This window comes from Sander vitreus, chromosome 23 (assembly GCF_031162955.1).
Source record: "Sander vitreus isolate 19-12246 chromosome 23, sanVit1, whole genome shotgun sequence".
Classification (NCBI taxonomy): Eukaryota; Metazoa; Chordata; class Actinopteri; order Perciformes; family Percidae; genus Sander; species Sander vitreus.
In genome coordinates, this window is record NC_135877.1 from 12,305,355 (window position 1) to 12,330,899 (window position 25,545).

The following is a 25,545-nucleotide window of genomic DNA, read 5'->3' on the forward strand; positions in this document are numbered from 1 at the left end:
GTTGAGACGTGACAAACACTCCCATTCTGTAACCATAGTCACTGTATTGGACAATGAAGCAGGAAGGTACAAGCTTTTCTGATGGTCTGTCTGCCACTTTGGCAGATTGAAATATCTCAACTATTAGATGCATTGCCATTTTGAACATTGACATTGACATTCGTGGTCCCCTGAGGATGAATCCGGATGACTTTGGTGATCCCCTGACCTTTCCTCATCTCCTAACTTTTGATTTTGACATTTGGCATTACTTTTGCAAGTGTTTTATCATAAACCAAAGTATTGGACAAATTCCAGTTTTGACCTGATGGCGCTATGACAATTCAGAGTATCTGTTCTCGCAACTGACACAGACATTCCCATCCATACAGCCACACCAGCAAGAGACTTTAGCTCACAAATAGTTGTGCATTATTAAAGTCAACCAGTTTTTTTTCAAAAACACTCAAAACATGGTGTCCCAATCCCCAAAGACATGACGGTGGGGTTGTTGGCATCAACCAACACAGCACCAGTGGGTACCAGCGGTGAACCTTCCTCTAACAGGATCATGGACACATGCATTGAACCTGGCGTTGTACATGAAGCGGGTCAAACTCTTCCTGCAGCCTTCTCACTCTCCTCCACTTGTACTGTCTTCTATGTCTAAGACTACAGCGCCATCACTGCCGCTTTCTTTTGCCTCCCTGTCTTTCCCGTTTTCCTCCTCTGTTTGGTTGTTAGTGTCCTTTCTGATGAACACCACTGGAACCATTTCCTCTCCAATGGTACTGTTCTTCCAAACGTACACACATATATCGTGAATTATCTGAGTACACAAGGAAAACATATTGCCTTGTGTTAGTTGGTTCATATTTGAACAAAAATGTTATTTCTGTCTAAATTTACCATCATGTCTTGGTCCTTACCCAATACCCAAGCTTTAACAAAGTGGCCACTATACACAATATAAAGAAGAGAACGGGAACACCAGTGAAGTGGATCTGAATAAATAAGGAAATAATGACATTTTTAAGGGCATCTGATATGATGTATCTACTAAATCTTATTTAATCTTTAAATCTTTTCTATGGTGGCCCAAAGACAAAAAAAATTAAATAAATGAAGACAAAAAACTATGGTGGACAAATCACATTATTGAAATACAAAATACATCATCAGAGAAACACAATGGCATTTCAGAAAACACAACTTTTTAATTGCGACATTTGAGGAAAACAATTTGTTTTTTTATTTGACCGTCCATGTGAGATAATTAGGCTAAAGAAAGGAAAGAAGTAGGACGGTCTCATGCCATTTTATTTACTGTGATGTAAGAGGAATACACTGTGTCTTTAATGCGTGTGCAAACAAGTGAAATAACCTGATTTGAATGTAATACTCTTTACCCAAGATGTCATGGCGACCCAAAACGTGGAGGTAGTTGCTGTAAACATGCTAGTTCATGTTTACAGCATTCAACTATACAGGTGAGGTGGGATATGCCTACCTGATTCTCTTTTTCCCAAAACCCAACAGATAGAAGCATATTCATAAACAGGACACTGGCTGCAACAATTGACTTAAGAGAAACAAGAGGAGGGAAAGACGGTTCAAGTTTTAAGTTTTTTTTCCGAGGGGGAATATCTTACACACAGACATCCACATACCACTCTTGCATAGAAGCCATTTCTTCTCCAGAATTCCTGCAGCAGCAAGATACAGACCATCAGACTGAAGCCCGACCAGAAATACACCAATCTGGCCCAAATTTCCAGCCTGGAATCTACAAGATCCTACAAGAACAAACCTCACAATCACATCAACATGGACAGAGCACAACAAAGTGACTAGGGCTGGGTATTAAATCTCAGTCAGTACCGAAAGCTGCAATCAAATGTCTTTCATCAGATTCATAGTCTTGTTTACATACAGTATTTTTGATCAGATAATTCCTGATAAAAAAACAAACAAAAAAAACAACTGTTATGCAGATAATACACATTCCTATATTTCAGTTTAACCAGATTTGCATCAATTTCCAGTTTCATATTTCAGACGACGCACCTTTTTATTTGAGGTGTTACCGTCATCATGTCACATGGTTACATATTGTTTTTAGGAGTGATTTTAAGATCTTACTGATTTCTTTTAGGGCACACTGTGACTTTTATTCATTTAGATACATATAAGTCCATATTTGCTTCATTAGATTATCCAATATTGCTCGCGCTTGTTACAACCATAGACAGTATACAACCAAGACCAAAGGAGACTGAATTTGCCATTTTTTATTCTGTAAAGTACAGAATATATAGAAATGACTTGTGTTATTATCACCTGTCAGTCTCACCTTGCCGTTCCCACATTCAAAGCTCTGGCTGTCCAGAAGGTAAGAAGTAACAGTACACACCAGATCTGGAAAGCAACAGTGGCTTTACTGCACAGCTGCAAATTTCACTCACATGTAAGTATACTGTACTTAAGTATGATTTTGAGGTGTTTGTACTTTACTTGGGTATTCCACATTCATGCTACTTTAGAGAGAAATATTGTACCTTTTACTCCTACAACCACCTGGCAGCTACTATTTACTTGGCAGATTTGAGATTGTTTATACAAAACATATGATCAGTATTGATTAAAGTAATATTGCTACTTTTACTTAAGTAGCTAAAGGATTTGAATACATCCCCCCACCACTGAAGACAATTGAACACATGTATTTCTGATAATAATTATTAGACTATAACATGCAAAGCAAATATAAGTGAGCAGTCTGTCTATCTATCTATCTATCTATCTATCTATCTATCTATCTATCTATCTATCTGTCTATCCATCCATCCGTCCATCCATCCATCCGTCCATCCATCCAATAGTAAAATGAATACTTAATGCATATAATATCACCATCACGGTTGCAGTCCACAGGATGGCATTTGGTTTTCTGAAGAATCTGTTGTTACCCGTCTCAGCTGCCATATCGTCACAATTTCCTTCTCCAACTGCTTCAGGAGGAAAAGGACCACAGAGTGACCCTGGACAGATGTTTTGTTATGAGAAAAGAGAAGAGGAGGGAAGCGGCATCTCTGACCATCAACATTCCACCTCTGTATGGAGCGTGAGTAATGCCACAACAGGTCCTCCTGCACTCTGCCAAGAAAGGTCTTAACTGTTGAATGCATGTATTTATGAAAAAAAGGTCATCAAGACTCTTAGTAGAATGGGGTGGGGCTTATGTTTGACTTTGTAAAAATGCAAAACCCTGAAAAAGGTGAACAAACTACATAGTCGTGACATGAATCTTTGAAGTGAAATTAACTAACTGACTACAATCAGCAAAAGATGAATCATTTTCACCTCTACTCTGATCTGACACCGCTAAAGTTCAGTTAAAGATCATGGTTTGGGTTACGATAGCTCGTTGGTTAAAGTTAGAAACCCATCATCTTCATAATTAAGAAAAACACCTACGTTGTTAAGGTTAGAAAACGATTGTAGTCACTGTTAAAAGAACCTATGACTGCTGTTATAGGAAACTGAAAACGAACAGCAGCTTCCTGTGTCAAAGTCACCATTTTGTTAAACCTACACCTCAACCTCTCCAACTATTTTTTGCCATTTGCTGAATCAATTGATTGATGCTGAGTTACTCTAGTATTAAAACAGCAGAGTACTTAAAAAAGTAAGTTACAAAGTTTTATACATAAAAATAGAAAAAGGAATATGATGTTGATTCTGTATCTCGGATGATGAGGCATGTACATTTATTCAGGTAATACATGTTTACTAAACAGAATGCATGAAGTGACACAGTTAATGTGAAACAAAAAAAGTTCCAAGATGATGTTACAGGTTTAATGCTTTAAATGTTCATATCATTTTATTCTTCTTTGCTTTGTCCGCTCTGCGACTCTCAGCCCTCTGCATGTTTGCAACTGGGGACTGTTGAAGTTCTTGTTGTCCTCTTTTCTTTAAAATAAAAATTGGTGGCAGCACAGCTGGCAGTCTGTGCAGATTCCCTCCCTTTGGCCTGGAGCGCTTAACTTGAGTGTACTTGATATCAGGCAGCTTGCAGAAGTTGTAAAGCTCACTGGCATCTTGTACAGGCATCATTCTGCCCCATTTCAGCTGACTTGCTTCCTTGTTGCTGCAGACTTGTTTGACAGTTTATCGGTGTTTTAAGCCCCCAATGTCTCCTTCCAGGCAGCGTTGCCTGGAGGGCACTAGGATTAGGCAATGATTAAGGGTTAAGGTTAGGGTTAGATGCCTTGAAGTCAACGGTCGCAGCACTGCCTGGAAGGAGACGTTGGGGGCTTCAAACACCATCGAGCTGTTTGACAACTGCACGAGAATTCTAGAAAAAAAAAAAGAGTAAAACTTTAAAGGTTTGACTGAGAAGTAGGAAATACTGCAAATAACCCTGGGTCAGATCTTGAGTTATCTAAACTTGACAATGTGGCACCAGGAGGCAAATGCATTCTGTTCAAAGTTAAGTGCAATGAATGCTTCATCAAACAATGGAAATAAACAAATAGAATTCTGATCTTTAAATGTTGAGAAAACGTACGAGCATAAGCTACTAAATTCCAGTAGTCTACTTTTAAGTTTTGAGCCTATTCAAAGAGCATGAGACATGAGGTTACAGGCTGGAGTTTGTGTCCCTCTGGTAAAGTGTTTCAGGTTGATATGTCATCAAACAGCTCTTCTAAACATCTCAGTTGCAGGTAACACGGGCAGTTCCTCAAAGCCACGTCTGTCCTGCTGTGGATGCGAGTCCAACCTGAGAATGGAGGCTGAGGAGCGTTTGTTAAACTTCTTGCCCCGCTGCTGGGTAATGTACTGTACTGGTAATGGTGGAAGGTGGGTTGAAACCAGTTTGCCTCTACCTGCACGCTGATATGTTATACAGTAGGAAAAAGAAGAAGGGGAACTTTAGGGGGAGCGACAACTTGCAAAATACCAGTAAGTGTTTTGTGTCTTTTCTAATACTACTGTAGGTACTACTGGTAATGATAAACACAATAATATTCATAATCAATCAAATGTAACAGTAATTACGCAGTGCAAAATAAATTATGGGTTTGCTTTGTTATTATTTAGATGGGCAGACCAACCCTTATGTTGCCTGTGTGTCGTTTAATCAGCTGGCCATTGTCAATTTCTGGCAGGTTGAATCTGTGTACAACAGGCCTGGACAAATGTGATGGCATGAAGTCATGGACATCTCCTGCATGAACCTGTTATATGTTCCAAAATTGAATATAATTCAGAGTGAGATTTGATGGCGATGAAACACTTAGATCAATAATTCATATAAGGTTTTCTTTGTTGTGCTATTTTTACACTTTAAATTTGCAGGGCACACAACTGAAGTTACTGTAAATTACTGTTTGGAAAGAAAAAGCTCAAATTGGTGTTAATTGTGGACTTCAGGAAAAAAATATTGTAATTGAAACAAAAGAAAGGGACAAATAAAAATAATGAAGATACACAATACATTGAAATAAAGGGTACATTGATAGAAATGTATATAAAGAGTGTGACAGAGAGTAGATGAAATATAGAGGAAAAACAGATGACCGTATTCTTGTGTCAACTTTTTTGTTTGGGTTCACATCACTTCTATCCTCTCCCTTCTCCCATTTTTCTCTGATTTGTCAGTCGCCTGGTAATTAAGTTTAGGGAGGTTAACCTGTGTTACTGTACTATTGAAGGATAAGGACCTTGTAGTTACTGAATTTCGTACCTTTGCTTCTTGTCGCTCATGGTTATAGTATGGTCTAAAATAGTTGAGGCAAAAGTCTCTCACAAAATCCTGAGGATCAATATGCCGTTTGGAGGTATGATGTGTTCAGTCATTGTGAATGTGGACTAATGAAACTGTGAATGAACTGTGAAAACATGGAACACATTCTAACTCTCAGTTACCTGCACACACCATTTGTACAAACAGAAGGAAGATTCAAAATAACATCTTCAATGTCTATTTTTATTTCATAGTAGTTGTTTTTACAGTTCTGCTAACAGTATATCATAATTCATCTTTTCATTACAGTATCATTAGTAGTACATTTGCCGGAAAGAATTTGAGATGTTGACTATCAAACTCCACATGTCATCATGTTGGGTCAGATACTGTAATTGTTGTTCATTCAAGGATAAATTACCAATATTACCAATATACCAATATACAAATGGTATAAAAGAGTATTTGTGATGTTGGATCTTACTGAACCAACTAGTTTTTCCTTCAGTGCACTCATTTTTTCTTCATTGAAACATCTTCTATTAGTGACTTTTGAACTGCAACATGCAAATGTTACCACTTGGGGGCGCCAGTTGATAGTACGCTGCTCTACAGTGACTGGAATTGCCTTAAAGCAGTTTTTCTGGACTCTATGTCAGGTTCTCTTGTCCATTTACAATAATGTGTCAATATGCAAGTAGGGAAGCTCTGTACCAGTGTCACTGACATAAACACACTCCATATAAAACACAAACATGCAGTATAGGCTACTTAAATAGACACAGACAAACACACACATACGCAGCTCTCAAAAGCTAGGACAGTAATTACGTGTCTAAATCTGACAGAGCGTCCAACCACCAATGTCTGGCTGCCTGCCAGTGTGTGTGTGTGTGTGTGTGTGTGTGTGTGTGTGTGTGTGTGTGTGTGTGTGTGTGTGTGTGTGTGTGTGTGTGTGTGTGTGTGTGTGTGTGGGTGTCATTGGTAAAGACAGAGACAGGCTGGCTGGAATCTGTTGAGGGAAGGGGCTGCACCCAAGAACACACACACACACACACACACACACACACACACACACACAAGGTTGAGCAGTGCCACATCACCCACCTCACCACTCAGCCCACCCTGCACACACTCTCAACCTCACACACTGTTTTTTACACACATATCACACAGATAATAAGGCTGAGATTCAAACATTCTGTTTGATACCATTACATTAGTCCATGTTACTCCAGTATTGTTGACTTTTTAATTAGTATGTTATATACATACATTTTTATTTTGGTGGTGTTTTTTTTATCTTTTAGGGGAAAAAACCTACTGAGAAAAGATTTTGGAGAAAATAATAAGGTAAGGTATTTCGTTTCATGGGAGTACCCTAAAAAGACTCAGATACTGCCAGCTAACATTTACCTAGGTTGGGTCTCTATCTGATAATGCAAATATCATCCTTAAGTACAATTTTGAAGTATTTTTTCTTTACTTGAGTATTCTAATTTTACTTGCACACACTGAAAAATACTTGGTCAATTTGAAACCAATTTGGAACAATCTAGCACCGCCCCAGTACCATGAGCATAAAATCCTCTGGGTCACTAATCACACACAAAACAATGTGTTATTTAGACCTAATTTTAGTTATTGATATTATTTCCATTAGGCTATTCAGCCACACCAATATGTGGTTATTTTGACCCAGTAACAATGTCATGTTTAGATTTTTGTTGGGTCATCAATTAAACCATAAACTGTATGTTTTATAAACATTTTTAGTGTTCTGTTTAGTGTTTTTACAACTCAAAATACCCACATATTGGTGTGGCTGAATAAAATTATTATATATATATATATAACTAAAACTAGGTCATAATAACACTTTTTTTTGGGTGTGATTGGTGACCCAGTGTTTTTTGTGCTCATGGGTACTGGGTTGGTGCTAGACTGACCCAGATTTGGTTAAAATTGACCCAGTATTTTTTAGTGTGGATGAGTGAATTCTGAAGCCTTTAATAGGGGGTGCATGGCTGGGTTGAGCAGCATGCAACTGAGTCATTCCTCCCTGTGGGCAAACATTTTCACCCTACTTCATTATTGCAACAGGCAGGCTCACGTTCTCTGTTTCTGTGTGTCTGTGTCTGGACCAGATATACTCATCCTGCTATATGTTCTCAAACATGCAGCTTCATGCTCTGCCCTCCACTGCAGGCACACGGGTAAAAGACAGAACACGAGGGAGTTTATCGTTTAGCAGTGAGAAAGAAAGTCAAAGAACAAACGTCATGAAGATGAAATGTGTGTGTGTGTGTGTGTGTGTGTGTGTGTGTGTGTGTGTGTGTGTGTGTGTGTGTGTGTGTGTGTGTGTGTGTGTGTGTGTGTGTGTGTGTGTGTGTGGAGCCTCCCTCCCCTGGGGTTGTGTATGGGCTTGTTACAGCAACATTCCTCCACTCAGCTGCTTCTGAGCAGCACATTCCAGGAGAGAGAGAGAGAGAAAGAAGGGGAGAAAAGGAGGAAGAGAGGGAGATAAAAGGGGGAGTAGGGAGAAAGAGAGCAAGCATGGTAAATGAGGATGGACGGGGGCGAGTTGTTAAGGAAGAAAACGGGAATCTTAATATGATGTGTAATTGATCCCTTGCTGTGACTATCTTCTCCACAGAGAGATCAAAGGTCAGGGTCAGATACAGTACAGAGAAAACAGAAGCAGTGCTAAGAAAAGGAAGTGACAGAGAGAAGGGGCTGGATCGCAGGAGGCCATAAGGTCTTTTTTTTAAATATTATTCCCCATTCAACCATACACACACACACAAACAGCTATTACACTCCTCTATTCAGACACAGTAGATAAACACGAATATAACACGCTGTAATTAGTTAGTTAGATAGTTTATTGGCTTGAAATAATAACAACACAAAAACAAAATAACTTCAGTGATCAAATTGAAAAACAGTAGGTTCAAATGGTACTCATACAATTCTGTCTGCACATAAATAATATTACTAAACATCATTTTCAGGCAAATATGCAACATAACTAAGACTTAATTGTCTGTGGCTAAAAATATAAATTAGAGCTTGAGAGATCACATTGATAGAGGCAAGTTAAAATGCCAAATATTCCCGATGTTCAGCTTCTCATGTGTTTGTTTACATAATAGTCAACTGAATATCTGACAGACAAAAGTCATTGCAGTATGTCAAATTGGGCTTGTTGACATACTGCATGTTGTGTGTTGTGTGAGGGGAGGGGAGAGGAGAGGAGAGGAGAGGAGAGGAGAGGAGAGGAGAGGAGAGGAGAGGAGAGGATTATTATGGCAGGCTCTGTTATCAGACATGTTCAAATCAACTGTGTCCCTCATGTTAAGTAAATAAAGAGGGTACAGAAACAAAGCAAATTAAACCAGACATATTTACTAAGGATAACAAGAAAATACGTTTAAAGACAAGAGCAACAAAAAGCAGTTTGTGTGTGAAAGCTTGTTGGCTCAGTGACAGCGTCTCTCTCCCTCTTCCTCAGACTGAATAGATGGGTTTGTTTGTTGTCACTGGTAGAACTAAAGGAAGACAATGTCACTCGAGTCCCCTTCTCTCCATGTGTGTGTTTAACGGAAGACAGTTAATCATGCACAAGTGTCTATTGAGTTCCTGTCCTCCGACATCTCCATCCAGAATACTAATTTATTTACTCCTTTCTCTCCTTCACTCCATCCCTGTTGCTCAACAGTTTGTCAGTTACATACAATTTAAGTGAACTGGATGCTCAAAATTAGCATACCAATAAAGTTATGAAACAACAATATTTTTATTGTATAACTAAACATATTTAACAAACACACACACACAGAAACACACACACACACACACACACAATTACACAATTTTGTAACCGGTGTGACCATTAGTGGGGATGTTTCATGACAAATTTGTTTGTTTCTATTTCTGGTTGTATCTTAATCCAGATTATATATCTGAGCCATTAATCTGTTGGCTGTTAGCTGCTTCTTCACTCTGGGCTTCACATAATATCTATCTATCTATCTATCTATCTATCTATCTATCTATCTATCTATCTATCTATCTATCTATCTATCTATCTATCTATCTATCTATCTATCTATCTATCTATCTATCTATCTATCTATCTATCTGTCTATCTGTCTGTCTATCTGTCTGTCTATCTATCTATCTATCTATCTATCTATCTATCTATCTATCTATCTATCTATCTATCTATCTATCTGTCTGTCTGTCTGTCTGTCTGTCTGTCTGTCTGTCTGTCTATCTATTGTGTGTGTGTGTGTGTGTGTGTGTGTGTGTGTGTGTGTGTGTGTGTGTGTGTGTGTGTGTGTTAATGATCCAGATAAAAATCCAGTAACCGCTCTGGCTCTGAGTGACAGGATTATTAAACCATACAGAGAAGTTTACTGTAACCTGTTCTCTCCTACATCTCCTGACAGAGTGCAGCATGCAGTGCAAGGCACATTTATGTTGGGAGATAGTGGAGGTCAGTGGCTTTAATGTGTGATTGTGTGACTCCCACCCCCACTAAAAAGAATTGAAGGAATTAGACAGAGTGCCACCTGGACCTTTTACGTAACAGAAAAGCTTTCACATCACACATAATGCATCAATGATTTAATTGAAAGGTGTGAGTGACATCTTACTGCTCATTACTTTTACTTGTAATTTTGAGTTATAATATTGCTACTTATGTAAGCAACTGTGTGAAGTTCAGGAATAATTTTGGATTAGAGGTTAATGAGAAAAGTCATCCCCTTCTCCACAACAGATAAAACCATAAAATGGCAGGTTTATAAAACAATCAGATAAGCCTATAAATTCAAAAGGTATAGATACAGGGAAAACATATGTATGCTATATTACTGTAAAAAATATATGTAGTCTTCTTATAGAAAAAGTTAGAGGCTGGAAAATGAAATCAATTTAGTCTATTCTGTGAAACAGATTTCATACCAAACAAAAAATACAAATACATTTAATTGGAACAACTGTTGTAAAGGGGCACAACTTTTATATTTGAGTAGAAAGTATGGAAAGGTGTACAATTGTCCTTGGTTTATCTGGCAGTTAATTACATATTTAAACATACATACACAAACAACACATTAAAACAACTTTGACAGTATGAATCATGGAAATATTAATACTTATTTCTATGGTATGCAAACTCCAAGCAATAAAATACAATTCACAACATGTAAGAAACACTTTTAGAAAAAAAGATTACTGTACATATTCATATAATTACATGATAAAATACATTAAATCAATATAAATAACAGTATTACAGTTAAATCATATATTTGTTATATTGAGGGGTTTTTTAATACAGTATTTTGGTAATTTCTAATAATGATGACGAACCGCGTCAAAACGACAGACACACATTCTATCCAATCAGACTTGGATCTTTGGTAGAGCTACATCCACGTAAGCCAATGGGATTTTAATTTCTGGTGTCAGATGTCCAATCACAGGCCGCTATATCCTGGAAAAGGAAGGCCGTGTTCTCCCTCGGCTTTACCCAGTCCGGATGTTCCCCAGTAGCGAATAACGAGCAGCAGTGTGTGAATGTGGCAACCGAGGTAGACAGGGAGGGGTAGATAGACTGACCGGATCAGGGTTTTTGTCCTTTTTCAATCTTTTTCTTTTCTCACAGAGCCTAGCTAGTGTTAACAGTTTATATGACGCCACGGTTGTAAACTTGTTTGTAGACGTGAAAGCCCGGCCGCCGCTGCTTTTCTTTGGGACTACGTTAACCGTTAGCGTTGTGAAAACAGCCCAGAAGAAAGAAGGAAAGGGTGAAACAACATGGGGCGATAATAAAAAAAGAAGGTGTTGTGTTATGAACCGACGATGACTCTCTGGGAGGATCCGTGAAGCTTATTTATTTTTAATTTATTTCCCCTCTCCCTTTACCTTGTGTCCTTTTTTGTTTTATTTTTGAATTTTCTCCTCCCTTGCTGCTTTGGGAGGTTGTTTTTTTTTTAAAAGGAAAAGGCAACGGGATACGTTACAAGAGGACTGAAGGATGGACCAAGCCGGCATCCTGAGAAAGTTTATCCAGGGGGTGAAGGCCATGAGCGAGGGGGACGAGGAGAGGGGAGAGGACAACTTCGGCAGCGACTTTATGGTGGGTCAAAATTTAAATGAGCTTACCTAGCCTCCTTTACCTTATATCTATCTGAACCAAACCTCTCTCCCTTCACATTGTCCACCTCTTCCTCCATACGGACCCTCCATATCCCACCCCCCCTCCCCGTCTCCTGTATCCCCCAGGAGGTGAGGCAGGGGCGGCCACACTGCCCTCTTCCTTTTCCTCCCATTTCCAGGCTTTACATGGCGGCCTAGCATTGTCTCCCAATCCACAGAAACACCACCGGCTCCTGTTTCTTTAAAATAAAGAGACAACAGCAAAACAAGACACATTCACGTCACTTTTTTGCCCGTGGGCTAATTTTTTTTACATAGCGTTCTTGGGATAGCTTAGGTTGTAGGTAAATGCTGGCTTAGTGTTATTGTGGCTTACTGTCTGGTAACCATGCCTGATTGTTGGGATGCTGTGCAGTAATTCATTGTCCTCTCTGATACTCAAAAAGCAATGAGTATCTACTAACCAAACTGAGCTTAATTGTATGCATTATCTCCTATTGTGTGCCTGTAGCATCCTGTTTAGTTAGTGTATTGCTAGACGTCTCTATGAAATATTTCTAGAATGACTGCAGTTGCTTATTTAGTTTATTTTAGTTTTGGGCAGATTTGTTCTGTAGCGGATGATAAATCTACCTAAAGACAAAAATATATTTGCTGAATACTGTTTCCTAGCTTTCAGACTCAATACACTTTATCTCACCCTCGTTGATATAAATAGGGTGAACATAATATTAAATACACAACCATATATAATTTAATCAAATTCAACCGCACCACAAACTACAGCCTCTAAAATAACCATGAAGTTGAATCAAAACCGTTTAAACTGTAAGTTTAAAACTAAACATTATAGCCTTCATTAAGGTTGTGAGGTGTGAGTGCAGATGTGTTGTATTAGACTGGCTATGTGTACCTAATAAACTGGCAACTGAGTGCATATAATAATCTAGGAAAAAATGTAAAACCTACTGTTTTTCTCAGTAGGTACTGTCTTCGGTTCAATCTTTTAGCCAACATTGAAAAAATATCATTCTTCATCGTACTTCAACATCATACTTAAGTACTTTTGTTACATGTGGAAAGGTGCTTTTTAAAAGAGACATTTGTTGTTTGCCTTATGATGATCACTGACCTGCAGTCAGAAGTTTACCCACACTGCATCCCTGGATGATGTTGTGTCGCAACTCCCGACTCAAAATAGGACTTGTCTTCCTTGTGAAATTGCTGAAATAGCCACAACAGGTAATGCACTTCTGTAATACCATTTCCATAATTAGTTGTCATTTTCGTTAAATGGATTTGATTAGAATAGGTTAGGAAATGATGTGCTAACTGGAGGATAAATGCACATTTCAGTTTAAATTGATGTACAGTAACTGTTAGTAAAGCCTCAAAAGGAGTCTCAGTTATAGTTGAACTAGTTGTACAGTAGGAGCGGCGTTTGGGTTTCTTTATGAATTCACATTATGGTCTAGGGAGGTTAAGTGTTTCTTTGTTTTCTTGTACTGCAGTTTGATTATTTGTGAAAGAGGCTAATCAGCATCAGAACGGTTAACTTTTAATCCTTTTGCCCCCACACACACACACACACACACACACACACACACACACACACACACACACACTCCATTCTCCTTACTTACTTCATGCAAGCTGCTTGCTGGAGCTTGCAACATTCTTTCTTGGCTCATTTCATAACATTTTGTCTTGGCTTTAAAATTGGAGCTTTATCGACTCCTGGGCACACTTTGGATAAAAGCTACACAATTAGTCAGGCCTCTCTTGCTGAAATTAGGTACATAACAAATTCTGAAATAAGGGAAACTTTGTGTTTGTATGTGTCAAATTGTGTGCTGATGACTTGGTCTGTCCTGTCCTTCGAGCGTGCGTTTCATAGAGTAAAACAGGGAGGTAGCGGATGTTGCGTTAAAACCAGACTATGGGGCGTTGGGGCTGTACATTGAGAAGGTGCTTTATGGATGAGGGAGAGAGCAATGCATGTGATCAGACTTAACACTTTTTTTCCTTGAAATTCTGTGCTATTGCCATTTAGTTGGAATAATTATATATTCAGTGAATACATTATATTCAGTGTGCATTTGTATTGGCTGTTGGTTCCTCTTAATCTTAAATTCTCCATGTATAGTTGAGTGGGTAAATATAGGTTCTTCTTTTAGCACCACCATACCTCTCATTCATTATTTTACACACATCCACGCCTTGTCAAACTGCCTACTACAACCACAGTCCTCTGCTGTTGTACATTGGGAGGAACCATAGGAGAGGTGATCTTATAGCTTGTTGAGGTAGAAAAGAGTTTCTTATCAAGTTTCCCAACAAAACATCCCTCAGCCCCTGCTGCTACTGAAAATGGCAGCCTTTTAATCAGAAACCCCCTTTTCTAACTTTCAGGTCACCGCTGACTGCTTGTCGTGCCTTGCTTTTTCTTGTGATATCTGTTCAGTTTCCTTTCAAATGAGCTTTATTGGCATGAAACACAATCATTCCTTTCTGCAGCGAAACATATTTCTTGTTAGCCTTTTGTCTATCTCGTGTCCCTCTAGACAGTAATATGACTATTAAACAGTTCATGTACATCATCTTTGGGCCATGTTGTAAGCGATTCAATTTGAACTATTTCTTAAATCCGATTATTCACAGTAATCGCGTTATTATTTGGCACGCAAACTTGCTGAATGTCAAGCTTTGTGGCATTCATATAACTGGTGCTTCAAGCTAAATTTGCTCTCAGCTGGCAACATCTGCTAGTGAATTAAGAGTTTCATCTGAATTATTCAGCAGACAAACCAGCTTGTAGATGAGAAGAAAACATGTTCTGATTGAGCACAGGTGGGCTGTGTGCCAGTGTACCAAGCACAATTAAGACTCGTCATCAGCCACAGCCAGCATGTAAGTAAGTGCTTTAGCTGGTTGCTGCCGGCCTGTCGTACCAATTTTCAAGCCTTACGTGAAGCTTTCAATTGCTGGAGTCAAACGCACAATACCACAAGTGCATGGGGTGTGCTCCTTTGCACACTGAGTCACCAGAACACCCCAACATAACACCCACTTTAACTGCCTATTGTTGTTTATATATAGAATGTGTTTTATAGGCATAATTACAATGCTCTAGAAGGGCAACAAGTCAAAAATTATATGCTGTGTTTGGTACTCTTTTTGCAGCTGTTCAATGGAACCCTTGAAAATGTTTCCGCCTGGCACGCAAATTTGAGAACGGTCTTGTTCTTTTTCTTTTTTCTGCATTTTTGCGACCCATTTCGGCTGTAAGAATTAGTGAGGGTGTTTGATAATTTTAGGAATTTTGGTTAGTAACATTCATGGAGACACCCACAACTGATCTAATTACACAGCACATACTGGTGCATGTTGTGCGGTTACATCAGGGCCCCCCATGACGTGCAAAGAGACAGTCCCGAGTCTGGATTTAAAGGTTGAACACATATTTGTCGTAATGTTGGCGCTATAGTAATGGAATAGCTAGATTACATGCTGCCATATACTCTGAAAAACATACAGCATTATAGCCAGTATGTGCCTCTAATTACAATTTTGCACGTTGGTGGATTCAAATGGCAGTAAGAAACTCCAGTGAATATTCAAAAGATTTAAGCTTCAGCAATGATATCATGCAGCATATCTTCAGTAAAAGGCACACGTTATGGTCATTTTTTAACCAATCTGGTCCGATGATGATGGCTTCATTCTAAGGGATACAAATGGGATGAAAGGCAAAATACTTGCTGTCAGGTCCTGGAGTCGGTCTCATGACGCAGGTCCTGCAAAATTGGGGGCATCTGTGCAGTCGCTGGTTCCACACAACCAAACAATTTCAATCTTACTTGTTTCACAAGGGTGGTTATCAACCGGCTCTTGTCAACCCACGACTTTCCAAACCAGCTATTAGTGTGCTTATGTAAGAGAGGCAGAGTTTTTTAACAGACAGTTACAGAGACAACATTAGGAACACATCCAGAGAAGATTAAAAAGAAGAAACATTTGGGGAAAGTAGTGCAGATGTAATACGATTCACTAGGTAAAAAGAAACGACATAAAAACACCACAAGAACACTAAATAAAACTTGCAAATTAAGTCGTCCAAAAGGTAAAATATGAGAGAGAGAGAGGTATCATCTTCTTTTTTTGTTTTGAAGGCTAATGGGATTACTAGAGGTACACTGCAATTGGCCTGAATATACTAAGACATGCCAGATATCTGATGACACCAGCTCCATTACTAGCGAGCAAGTGAAAGCCCATTTAAGAGCACACAGTGATATCTACGGAACCCTGTATCGTGACTGACTACAAACCATCCTGCAAGGAGATGGTTGAAGAACTGTATGAAATGAATTTAGCTTCCTTTATTTTGGACCATGCAGTGCGTTCGCCCCCTTGACAGAGGGAATTTGGGTATCAAAGTTCAAGGTGCTCTAAGCGATGTCACGCGGTTTTTTTAGGCTACATTTTTTGTCATGTCACATACAGCAAACATCTCCTCACTATCCACGAGCTGCCTGTCCCCTGAACACACTGTTTAAAAAAAAAAAACGCGGTCTCTGTAGACAGACCAGGCTCCACAAACGCCAACAAAAACAAACTGCGACAACCTGCACCACGAAACGTAACAGTCTTCCAGCGTTCCAGCCAATAACCGACAAGAAGGATGTGGGGGTTCGGGGGTTAGTGCGCGGAAACACGGAAGGGAGGGAGAGGGGGCGGGATGAGGAGGAGGGAGGGGCGAGCTAGCCTCGTTTTGTTTGAAAAATACTTTGAACGTCAACAAGAAGTGTCGTCACTCAACATCGCGTAGAGCACCTTTCATTAAAGTTGAACAATATGTGAAAACTCAGTGTGGGTTCACTTGGCTGCCATGAACGAATTATCTGATGTGGACATTTTCTTTCAAATGAAATGAACAAGGTGTTACGTTTTGTTGTGACCAGACCCGTCCCAAGTTAATATAGCGGACTCCCAAATCTGGCTTTGTGAAACCAGCTTCAGAGTAGGGCTGCTCGATTATGGGAAAAAATCCTAATCACGATTATTTTGGTCAATATTGAAATCATGACTATTTGACACGATTACTCATTGACTTTCAGAAAGATGTTGCATTTATTGAAGTTACAAAGCAGTGCAAAAGTTAAACATATCATATCAAACATATCTCTTAATACTGTTCCCATTTTAACTTTTTTTTTTTTTTTTTCATTCAGAACGCGAGACGAAATAAATCGATTATTCTGTTTTTGTGATCCTTAGTAGCCGGAATCGTAATCACGATTTCAAATTTTGATTAATTGCACAGCCCTACTTCAGAGCGCTTCCTGCTGTCGTGGAGATAAAGTGTCTGCGACACAAACTTTCAGAGAGAAGCAGTCTAGAGACATTCGTCTTACATGCAGGCTCACTTTCTTAATTTGATTAGGACTTGTGTATTTCTACATAAAAAGCGAACCTTTATAGTATTTAGGTGACAGTGTTACGAGTATAGAGCTTAGCAAGGCCAGGTTGATTGAACACACAGCTGTTGATAGACATGCTGCAGGGATTGAGCTTGTGACCTCTGTGTTATGGGAAACCCTCGGTAACTACCAGGCCACCGCAGCCTAAAAGAATATATATATATATATATATATATATATATATATATATATATATATATATATATATACCCCCATGTGGCACCTGAACAGACGTCTGCTGCATGTTAACAGACCTGGATATTGCAGGCCATGTATGAGATAGGAGGAGACACTTTGTGTGTCTTCATAGAGGTGTAAACATCATTTCACAGGTCCAGCAAATGTAGCTACAAACTAGTGTTTCAAGTTGGAAGATGTAAAGGCAGGAAATAAATCACATGGTCGGAAACAAAGTCTGATCTGTGTGATCCGTTACCTCTGTCATGTGTTACCTGTGATTGTTTCTAAATACACTGTCTTAAAAACACATGTACCTGCTTTTGGGAACACTGCGCTCCACACTGCAGACTAGACAGGGTTTGTGTTTGTGTGTGTGTCCCACCTTTGCAAGTACATTACTCCCATGCAGCACATCAAAGACAACGAAAAAGTGCAAGCCCACGCTTCTCTAAACATGTGTCCTGTCGGGCAGACATTAAACACTCAGAGGGGAGCCAAGAAAATGAGATGTGACAATGCCTAACGTGTGTGTGTGTGTTCTTGTGGGTTTGTGTGTAGTAGCTATTTCCACTGTCCCCAGGGGGCTTCCCCTTGTCCTCTCTTAGTTGTGTGTTTGCATTTTAAGTGCCTGCACACACACATTTGAGCTTTCAGCACATGATCTGGAAGCCTTTATGCCCATGTATTACAAAAGCGCACACACAAAACATCTCACTGGTCAGGGATGCAAGGACCCCATTTATGCGTAACAGCATGGTAGGCTATTGCCAGCACATAGTGTGTGTTTTCAAGAGAAGGGTGGACTTGTGTTTAGGGAACTTCATGCTGAGATTGCCCAGAGTTGTTTCAGATAAACTCAGCTAAGGCAGTCTACCGCTTTAGGTTTCAGTAAATTTATCCCAAAAAATAATGCATACTCGTTTTTCTATTTGGCTTTATAGCTGGTAAAATCCGCCATCTTCTCCGCCATCTTCCATCACTGATTAAAAATTGAGTGTGTGTGTGTGTGTGTGCGCCACTGTAAGCCCGCCTTTATGTTACTGTAACAAGACTTCCCAATTTCCTCTGGTGTCACAAACCTCCTTCTTTCTCACCCGCCCTCCTCCTACGGCTTAACCCAGAAACTCGCTCTTGTGTGTGCGTGTCTCTACATGATGATGAAGAACTTTATTGATCAAGATAAGGGGAGATGGCTAAAATACTCAGGAAATACCCTTGGTGTAATGTGTGACTTATGTGGAAGGAAATGGCTACATTAAGGAGTCATCTTTGCCATGGCAACTCACAAACACATCAGTGATTTTACACACACACACACACACACACACACACACACACATTAATGCACACACACACATGTCAGCAGCATCTGTGTGTCCTTGAAGTGGACAGGATACACCAGTCGTTTATTAAATTATTATATTATGACAGACAAAAATGTCAAATGAATGCACAAAAACACACTCTTAAGATGTATAAATCACACAGGCATGTTACAGAATTAGGCTTAGTGAGAACAGTTTGATGGCCTGTGAATTTCAGAGCCGGGAAGTGATTATTAATACATGCACACAAACACCAAGCACACACTAAACTCACAATGAGCTCCTGTCCCAGTCGATTAGGATTATATGCGGTTTGTCCACATCTGCTTCCTGCAGCAGGCCTCGCTCCAAAGCGGGAAATTACCACCAGGCAAATACCGCGAAATGTTAACCGCTTCGCAGCGAAGTCAACAATTCTAACTAAAATTCAAACATGTCAAACTTCTCAGGTTGTGTTTTTGGGCTCCAGGAATGTGCCTGTATCTTAGTGCTTTCAGTAATAATTTCCATGTTGATGATCTCCTTCACTTTTGAACTTATGCAGTGAGTTTTAGAGGGTGTTTGTGGTTTCAGGCTTATTTCAGAAACACAAATGATAGTGGAGAGGGAGGGGAGTCATTCTGATCTTCACAGGGAAAGTCACATGGTGGTCAGCTGCAGAAAAGTCTTACTGGGGGTTCAGTGTCTAACTCAAGGACACTTCTCAAACCCTGAATGAGAAAATGCACGACCGATACTGTAAATGTGTTTCCTTTTTTGAATCCTTACAAGCTCTCCTTCACTTATTATTCCATTCCCGTTCTCTGACTGCCCAGTCTCTAAGACTGGCCACCGCGTAACTGTCTAGCGTCTATCATTGTTATTGTGTCACGGCGTTTTCTTCTTTATATCCTATCATACAATGTGGCATTCAGTTTTGCTTTCTCAGTTTGAAATGCAAAATGTTTACACTTCTTCTCTTTACTTGATAATGCCATAAAGTCAAACTTCATCAATTACTCAATAGTCAAGTTTCCATCCAAATTCTGGGCAAATTTTAACAGAATTTCCAGAAAACTGGCAAAAGGAAAAGTAAAGTAATCCACCCGCTACCGTTATGCGATTATGAGCATTTGGGTGCATTGAGATAAACGGTTAGTGGCGCTAATTCTCCAGTCCTTTTTAAACCATTAAAGAAGAAGAGGGTGAAACCAGATGGCATAATATGGGTGTCAGTCAAACTTCACATCATGGTATTTTATTGCCGTTTTATTTTATTTGAGGAAACACAGATACTTAATCACCTTACACACTTACACACCGATATTCTTTTCTTTCTTTTTTTCCCCCTTTTATGCGATAGTGCCAGTGGATAGGCAGGAAAGGGGGGAGAGAAAGAGAGGGGATGACACGCAGCAAAGTGCCGCAGGTCGGATTCGAACCCAGGCCGCTGCAAAGGACTTAGTTTACATGGGGCGCACTCTGGGTGAGCCAGCGGCCGCCCCACACACAGATATTTCTGATACGTCAACCAGAAGACGGTCTTCTGGTAATTGTTAGTTTTTTTTTCCACATCTCCCAGATCTACTTGAGTCCCTCATCTGTTTCTCTGACTGTCCCTCCATCTCTTTCTATTTTTTATGTTATCGGTCCACTTTGTTTTGTCTTTTGACGTTAAAGCTAACGTTAGCTAACAAGGAGGGGACACACACAGTTCTGGACCCTTGACTCATGCTAAAGGTCAGGGTGGGGTTTCATGTTATTTCCTTAGTGATTGAGCTTGATTATTCATCTCTCTTTAACTGTTAAACCAACAGTAGACACCTGACATGGTGACCTGTTCTCTGAAAAATGTGATATATATTATTTTTTTTTGTACAGAAAATAACCAAACATTTCAAGGAATAATTCGACATCTTGGAAAATGTCCTTATTTGCTTTTTTGCAGGGAGTTAAATCAGAAGATTGATACCACTCTCGTATGAAGCTACAGTCAGTAGCTGTTTACCTTAGCTCAACATAAAGATGGGAAAAAGGGGGAAACGGCTAACTTGACTCTGTCTAAAGGTATTCAAATCAAAATACGGTCTGATTGTCGACTGTTATGATATTAGGTAGCAGGAACTTACTCTAGTCTCTGCTGGTTACGGTAAGCGTACAGACGTGTGAGAGTGGTATCTTATCTAACTCTCAGCAGGAAAATGAAGAACTGTATAGCCCAAAATGGCAAACTATTTATTTAATGCTGCTGCAGATTCATGCTGCCGCATTCATCACAACCCCTTCTTTTCACAACTACACATTCATTCACTTGATTATGCATTCAGCATTTGGTGCAGTCACGTTTTTCTGTTTAGCCAAATATGACTTTGCACATTGCAGTTTCTTTCTGATTTGGGACACTAATGCCACACGCAGAGAAAGAAGAGCAGCAAGCACGCCAGTCACGCTCATTGAATTGACAGAGGGAGAGAAGCAGGGCGACCGAGTCATAAAGAAAGCCATACAGACCCTTTTAGTCTCTGTGCTGTAACAGTGCATCGCTTCCCCGCGTGCTCGCAGCGCAGGAGATTGAGCTTTCTGAGAGCTTTGTGTGACCTATTTTGTGTGTGTGTGTGTGTGTGTGTGTGTGTGTGTGTGTGTGTGTGTGTGTGTGTGGAGCATTCACAGGAAACTGGCCAACTCAGTCATGCTGTTTTACTCTGACTGATAGGAGGCAAGAAAATAAAAGGAAGAGAATGGAAAGGTAGAAATAGTGTGGAGGGAACGAGGGCAATGTGAGAAATAATTTATTATTATAGAGATAAAAACACTGGAGTGTGTTGCAAAGTTGAACACTAGTTGAACTTTTGACAAAAGTGCAAGTGAACATATAATAAGAGATGTCCATCAGCTGTTAAAATCAGCTTCACACATTTTGCAGACACGACCACATCAGTCATCAGCGTAGGTGGTTTCAGTGCATTCTTGTCTTTAATGTGTGAAAAACAGAAAATGTTAAGTGTTTTCTAGGGTTTTAGTCACTTCCCTTTCCTGTGAAGAGAATAGTTTCCTGTGATGTTGTGTACATGATGCTTTTTTTTTTTTTTTTGCATAACATAAACGATACATTTGTGTTCTTATGATCAGTTGTTTAAAAGGTACAAATCTGCTCGACCTTTTCTGTAAAGCCCGTTCTTATAACTGATACATACATATAAGGCAGAAGGGCATACCATTCAGTGGTTCTAGGTTCTTAAATTAGGATTTGTTTTTCTTATTCATATCATTGTATATAAATTCACAACATGAATTTTTCAAGCAACATTTTTTTTCCGCAGCTTCTCAAATGTGAACATTTGCTTTTCTTTGGCTTTGTTGTTCTGTGTAACAGTAGGTAAAATAAAAACAAGGCAGATAGACGATAACAGCAGATTAATCAATGATGACATGTTTTTCCACTGTAGACCTATTTAAAATAATTGGATTACTGGTTACTGTGGTTAGGTCGTAGATGAAAAACATTCACCAGTTCCAGCTTCTCAAACCTGAGAATTTGCTGTATTTCTCTGTATCATAATTGTGATTAAGTTATATCTTTCAACTGTCCTACAAAACAAAAAGTCACAATTTCCCAGAGCCCAAGGTTATAGCCACATAGTTGGCTATTATTAAGACTTAATTATTAAGACTTAAACAATGACTTAAAGGTGCAGTAGGTAAGACTTATAAAACTAACTTTCAGTCATATTTGCTCTGATATGTTCCAGTAGAACTACATGACGCAGGTCATTTAAAAAAAAAAAAAATCTGGCACCACCTACAGCCTGTAGTGTGATTTGTGTGATCAAAAATCCACCGCTCCCTGTTGAGATGCACCAATCAGGGCCGGGGGGGGTGTCTAACTGCGTGTCAATCACTGCTCATGCACACACATTCATTCTCCCTTGTGGGGGGAGGGGCTTAGGAGACCGTTTTGGGCTTTAGCGGAAAGGGGGGAGGTACTGAGAAGTTGTTGATGTTCAAATTTTTTTCTTGGTTAGTCGCAATCCTACCTACGGCACCTTTTAATTATGAGAATAGTTGGATAATTTTCTGTCTATTAATCGAATAATTGACTCATTGTAACTGATATTGACAATGATCATTAGTTGCAGGCAGCCCTACAAGAGTGTTTCCATCACTTGTCACTTTGGAGAAATTGATACACCACTAACTGTGCAACATATAAGAATTGAATTGAGAAGTACACTTGAGTAGTGATAGATACAAGCCCTCTTTCTCTGGACCCCCCCTCCATTCAGGACAGAAGCTAGTGCGAAGCGACAGTGTGTGAAGGGAGCGTGTGAATGGACAACAGAAACAGGGAATAAAAGAACCCATTAGCTTAGTTACCAAGTGCCTCTTAAAAGCCTTGGCTCTCCGTCTTTCCTTCTATCTCTCTCTCTCTCTCTCTCTCTCTCTCTCTCTCTCTCTCTCTCTCTCTCTCTCCCCCCTCCCTGTTCACCTCCCCTTTGCCACCCCCCCCCCCCCCCCGATATCTCCTCTCCTCCACTTCTTTCCTCTCTTTTTATCTTTTTCTTAAACTCCAACTCTCGTCGGTTTGTTTAGAAAAGGTACAGAGCAGCAGGCGAGGACTCTCTGCTTCTGCTTAATTTCTTCTGCATCCTCCAGGCTTACCCATTATTTGTGTGTGTGTGTGTTTTATGTAATAGAGGAAGTAAGAGTAATTAGAAACAGGGTCTGTCTGGGACAATAGAAAGTAAAGAGAAAAATGGCGAGACAGATAGAAGCTGGGTCTCCCATACCATTTTCCCCCCCATAATGAAATAAAATTAAAAAAACTGAATTTTTAATACAATATAGCTTTTATACATGTGTGAGGTGGATTTTTTTATTATCAGTAATTAGGTTACCAGGCTGATGAATGGTCGAATTTGACTATAAATGGTAGTTCAAGTGTGTTTATGGACATTTTGAAATGCTGTCTGTAAAATATCTTCTCACTGCAGCCTCTCAGAAGTGTCAGATGCATATTTCTAATATAAAAACAAATCAGACATCTCTTGACTTCATTCAAGTTGATGGAAAAACACACCCAATCCAAATTTAAGTATGCAATGCTTACAATGTTTGCATACAGCTTACTTGGATGAAAATTGTTTGTTAGTGTAATAGTATGACAGTGTAGCCTCTATACTTAACCAAACTGTCAAGGTGCTCTTGAGCAAGGCACCGACTCCCCTCCATGGAAAGTTTAGCTGGGTAATTTTGGAAACTTTCATGGGAATTAACAGGAATAAATGGGAATTAACAGGGATAAACGGGAATTAATGGGAATAAACTTGATATTTTTAATATTGCTTTCCATGGAAAGTTTAGCTGGGGAATTTTGGAAACATTCCAATTTGGAAACTTTCATGGGAATTAATGGAAATTGGATGGGATGTAGTCCTTGGGCTCAAATGCTGTTTTCAATCAGCTTCAATCTGCTGCTGAATGTTGGATTCCAGAAATGATCTGTGGAGTGGGTGTGGCCTCAATAACCCTGCAGTAGGCTAAGTAGTAGCCCAAACCATTGACCTTTAGCTTAACATATGAAGGTAGCTAGCATGCTGCCTTTGATTTACTATGGTTATATGCATGCTAAGCTAACCATCAGCGCTGTCTATTGTTTGCAGCCTATCAAGAACAAATGGGCTATACAATTAACACAGACAGGTAAATAGCAATGGGTTATGTATGACCCCTCCAAAAAAAACCTCCCGTATTTATAAAAAAAAAAAAACTAAATGTTGGCAAGTATGTAGTAGCCTATGCTGATTACTGTGTGTGTGCATGTCATTGACGAATATAGGGAGGACATTCAACTGAAGTTGCATTAAATCAGGTTGTTTTAACCAAGGTTATGCTGCAAGATGTTTTTTTTTTTCAAGTACATTTAAGTTCCCTGTTATAGACTAACAATATTATAACAAGCAATATTAAAAATATTCAGTTTATTTATTGTTTCCAACTTTGAAAATTCCTGAGAGAGAGAGAGAGAGAGAGAGAGAGAGAGAGAGAGAGAGAGAGAGAGAGAGAGAGAGAGATGAGAGAGAGAGAGAGAGAGAGAGAGAGAGAGAGAGAGAGAGAGAGAGAGAGAGAGAGAGAGAGAGAGAGAGAGAGAGAGAGAGAGAGATTCAACTTAATGTGTGTCGGCCTGGAATTACAAATGCTGAAATGTCTGTGAGCAAGGTACTGAAGTTGTTTTCTAGGATTGTTTCTGTGGCTAATCCTTTGCAGTTTGACCTCCATGATTATATAAGTTGTGACCTTGTGAAAACATCAAATCTCTTTCTAACTGGCAGCTGACATAGTCTATCATGTATAGATTCAAACTAGCAATTCAGGGCCAAAACAAATCATTGACTAGAGACTACAAAATGTCAGAATTCATTGGCTCTAATGGGACAATCTCGACTTGTACTTCCCAGTTTGCTGTAAATGAAGGGACATGGGCTACAAAAGGAAAATACTTATCATCATTATTGTGTTAGAGAGCACAATTGTGTGCATGTTTGTCTCCAGATAATGTGTTTTGCGGGTTGGGGGAATCACAAACCATCACAAATCACTGTTGCCTGCCCTCTCTTGCTCAATGTGTATTTGTGTTTGAGTGTGTGTCTTCCTGGGCTCTGGCCCAGCACAGAAGCAG

General features: G+C 39.5%; 1 protein-coding gene across 4 annotated transcripts in view; it reads left to right on the forward strand.

Annotated features, from left to right (window-relative positions):
* The first annotated feature begins 11,282 nt into the window (after nt 1-11,282).
* Nucleotides 11,283-25,545, forward strand: part of ptpn12 (protein tyrosine phosphatase non-receptor type 12) — a 46,181-nt gene continuing 31,918 nt past the window's right edge. For all 4 annotated transcript variants that reach the window (XM_078281344.1, XM_078281343.1, XM_078281345.1 and 1 more), the window contains exon 1: nt 11,283-11,882. In XM_078281344.1, the coding sequence (XP_078137470.1) occupies nt 11,781-11,882 (102 nt within the window). In that variant the 5' untranslated portion in view covers nt 11,283-11,780. The remainder of the gene's footprint in view (nt 11,883-25,545) is intronic.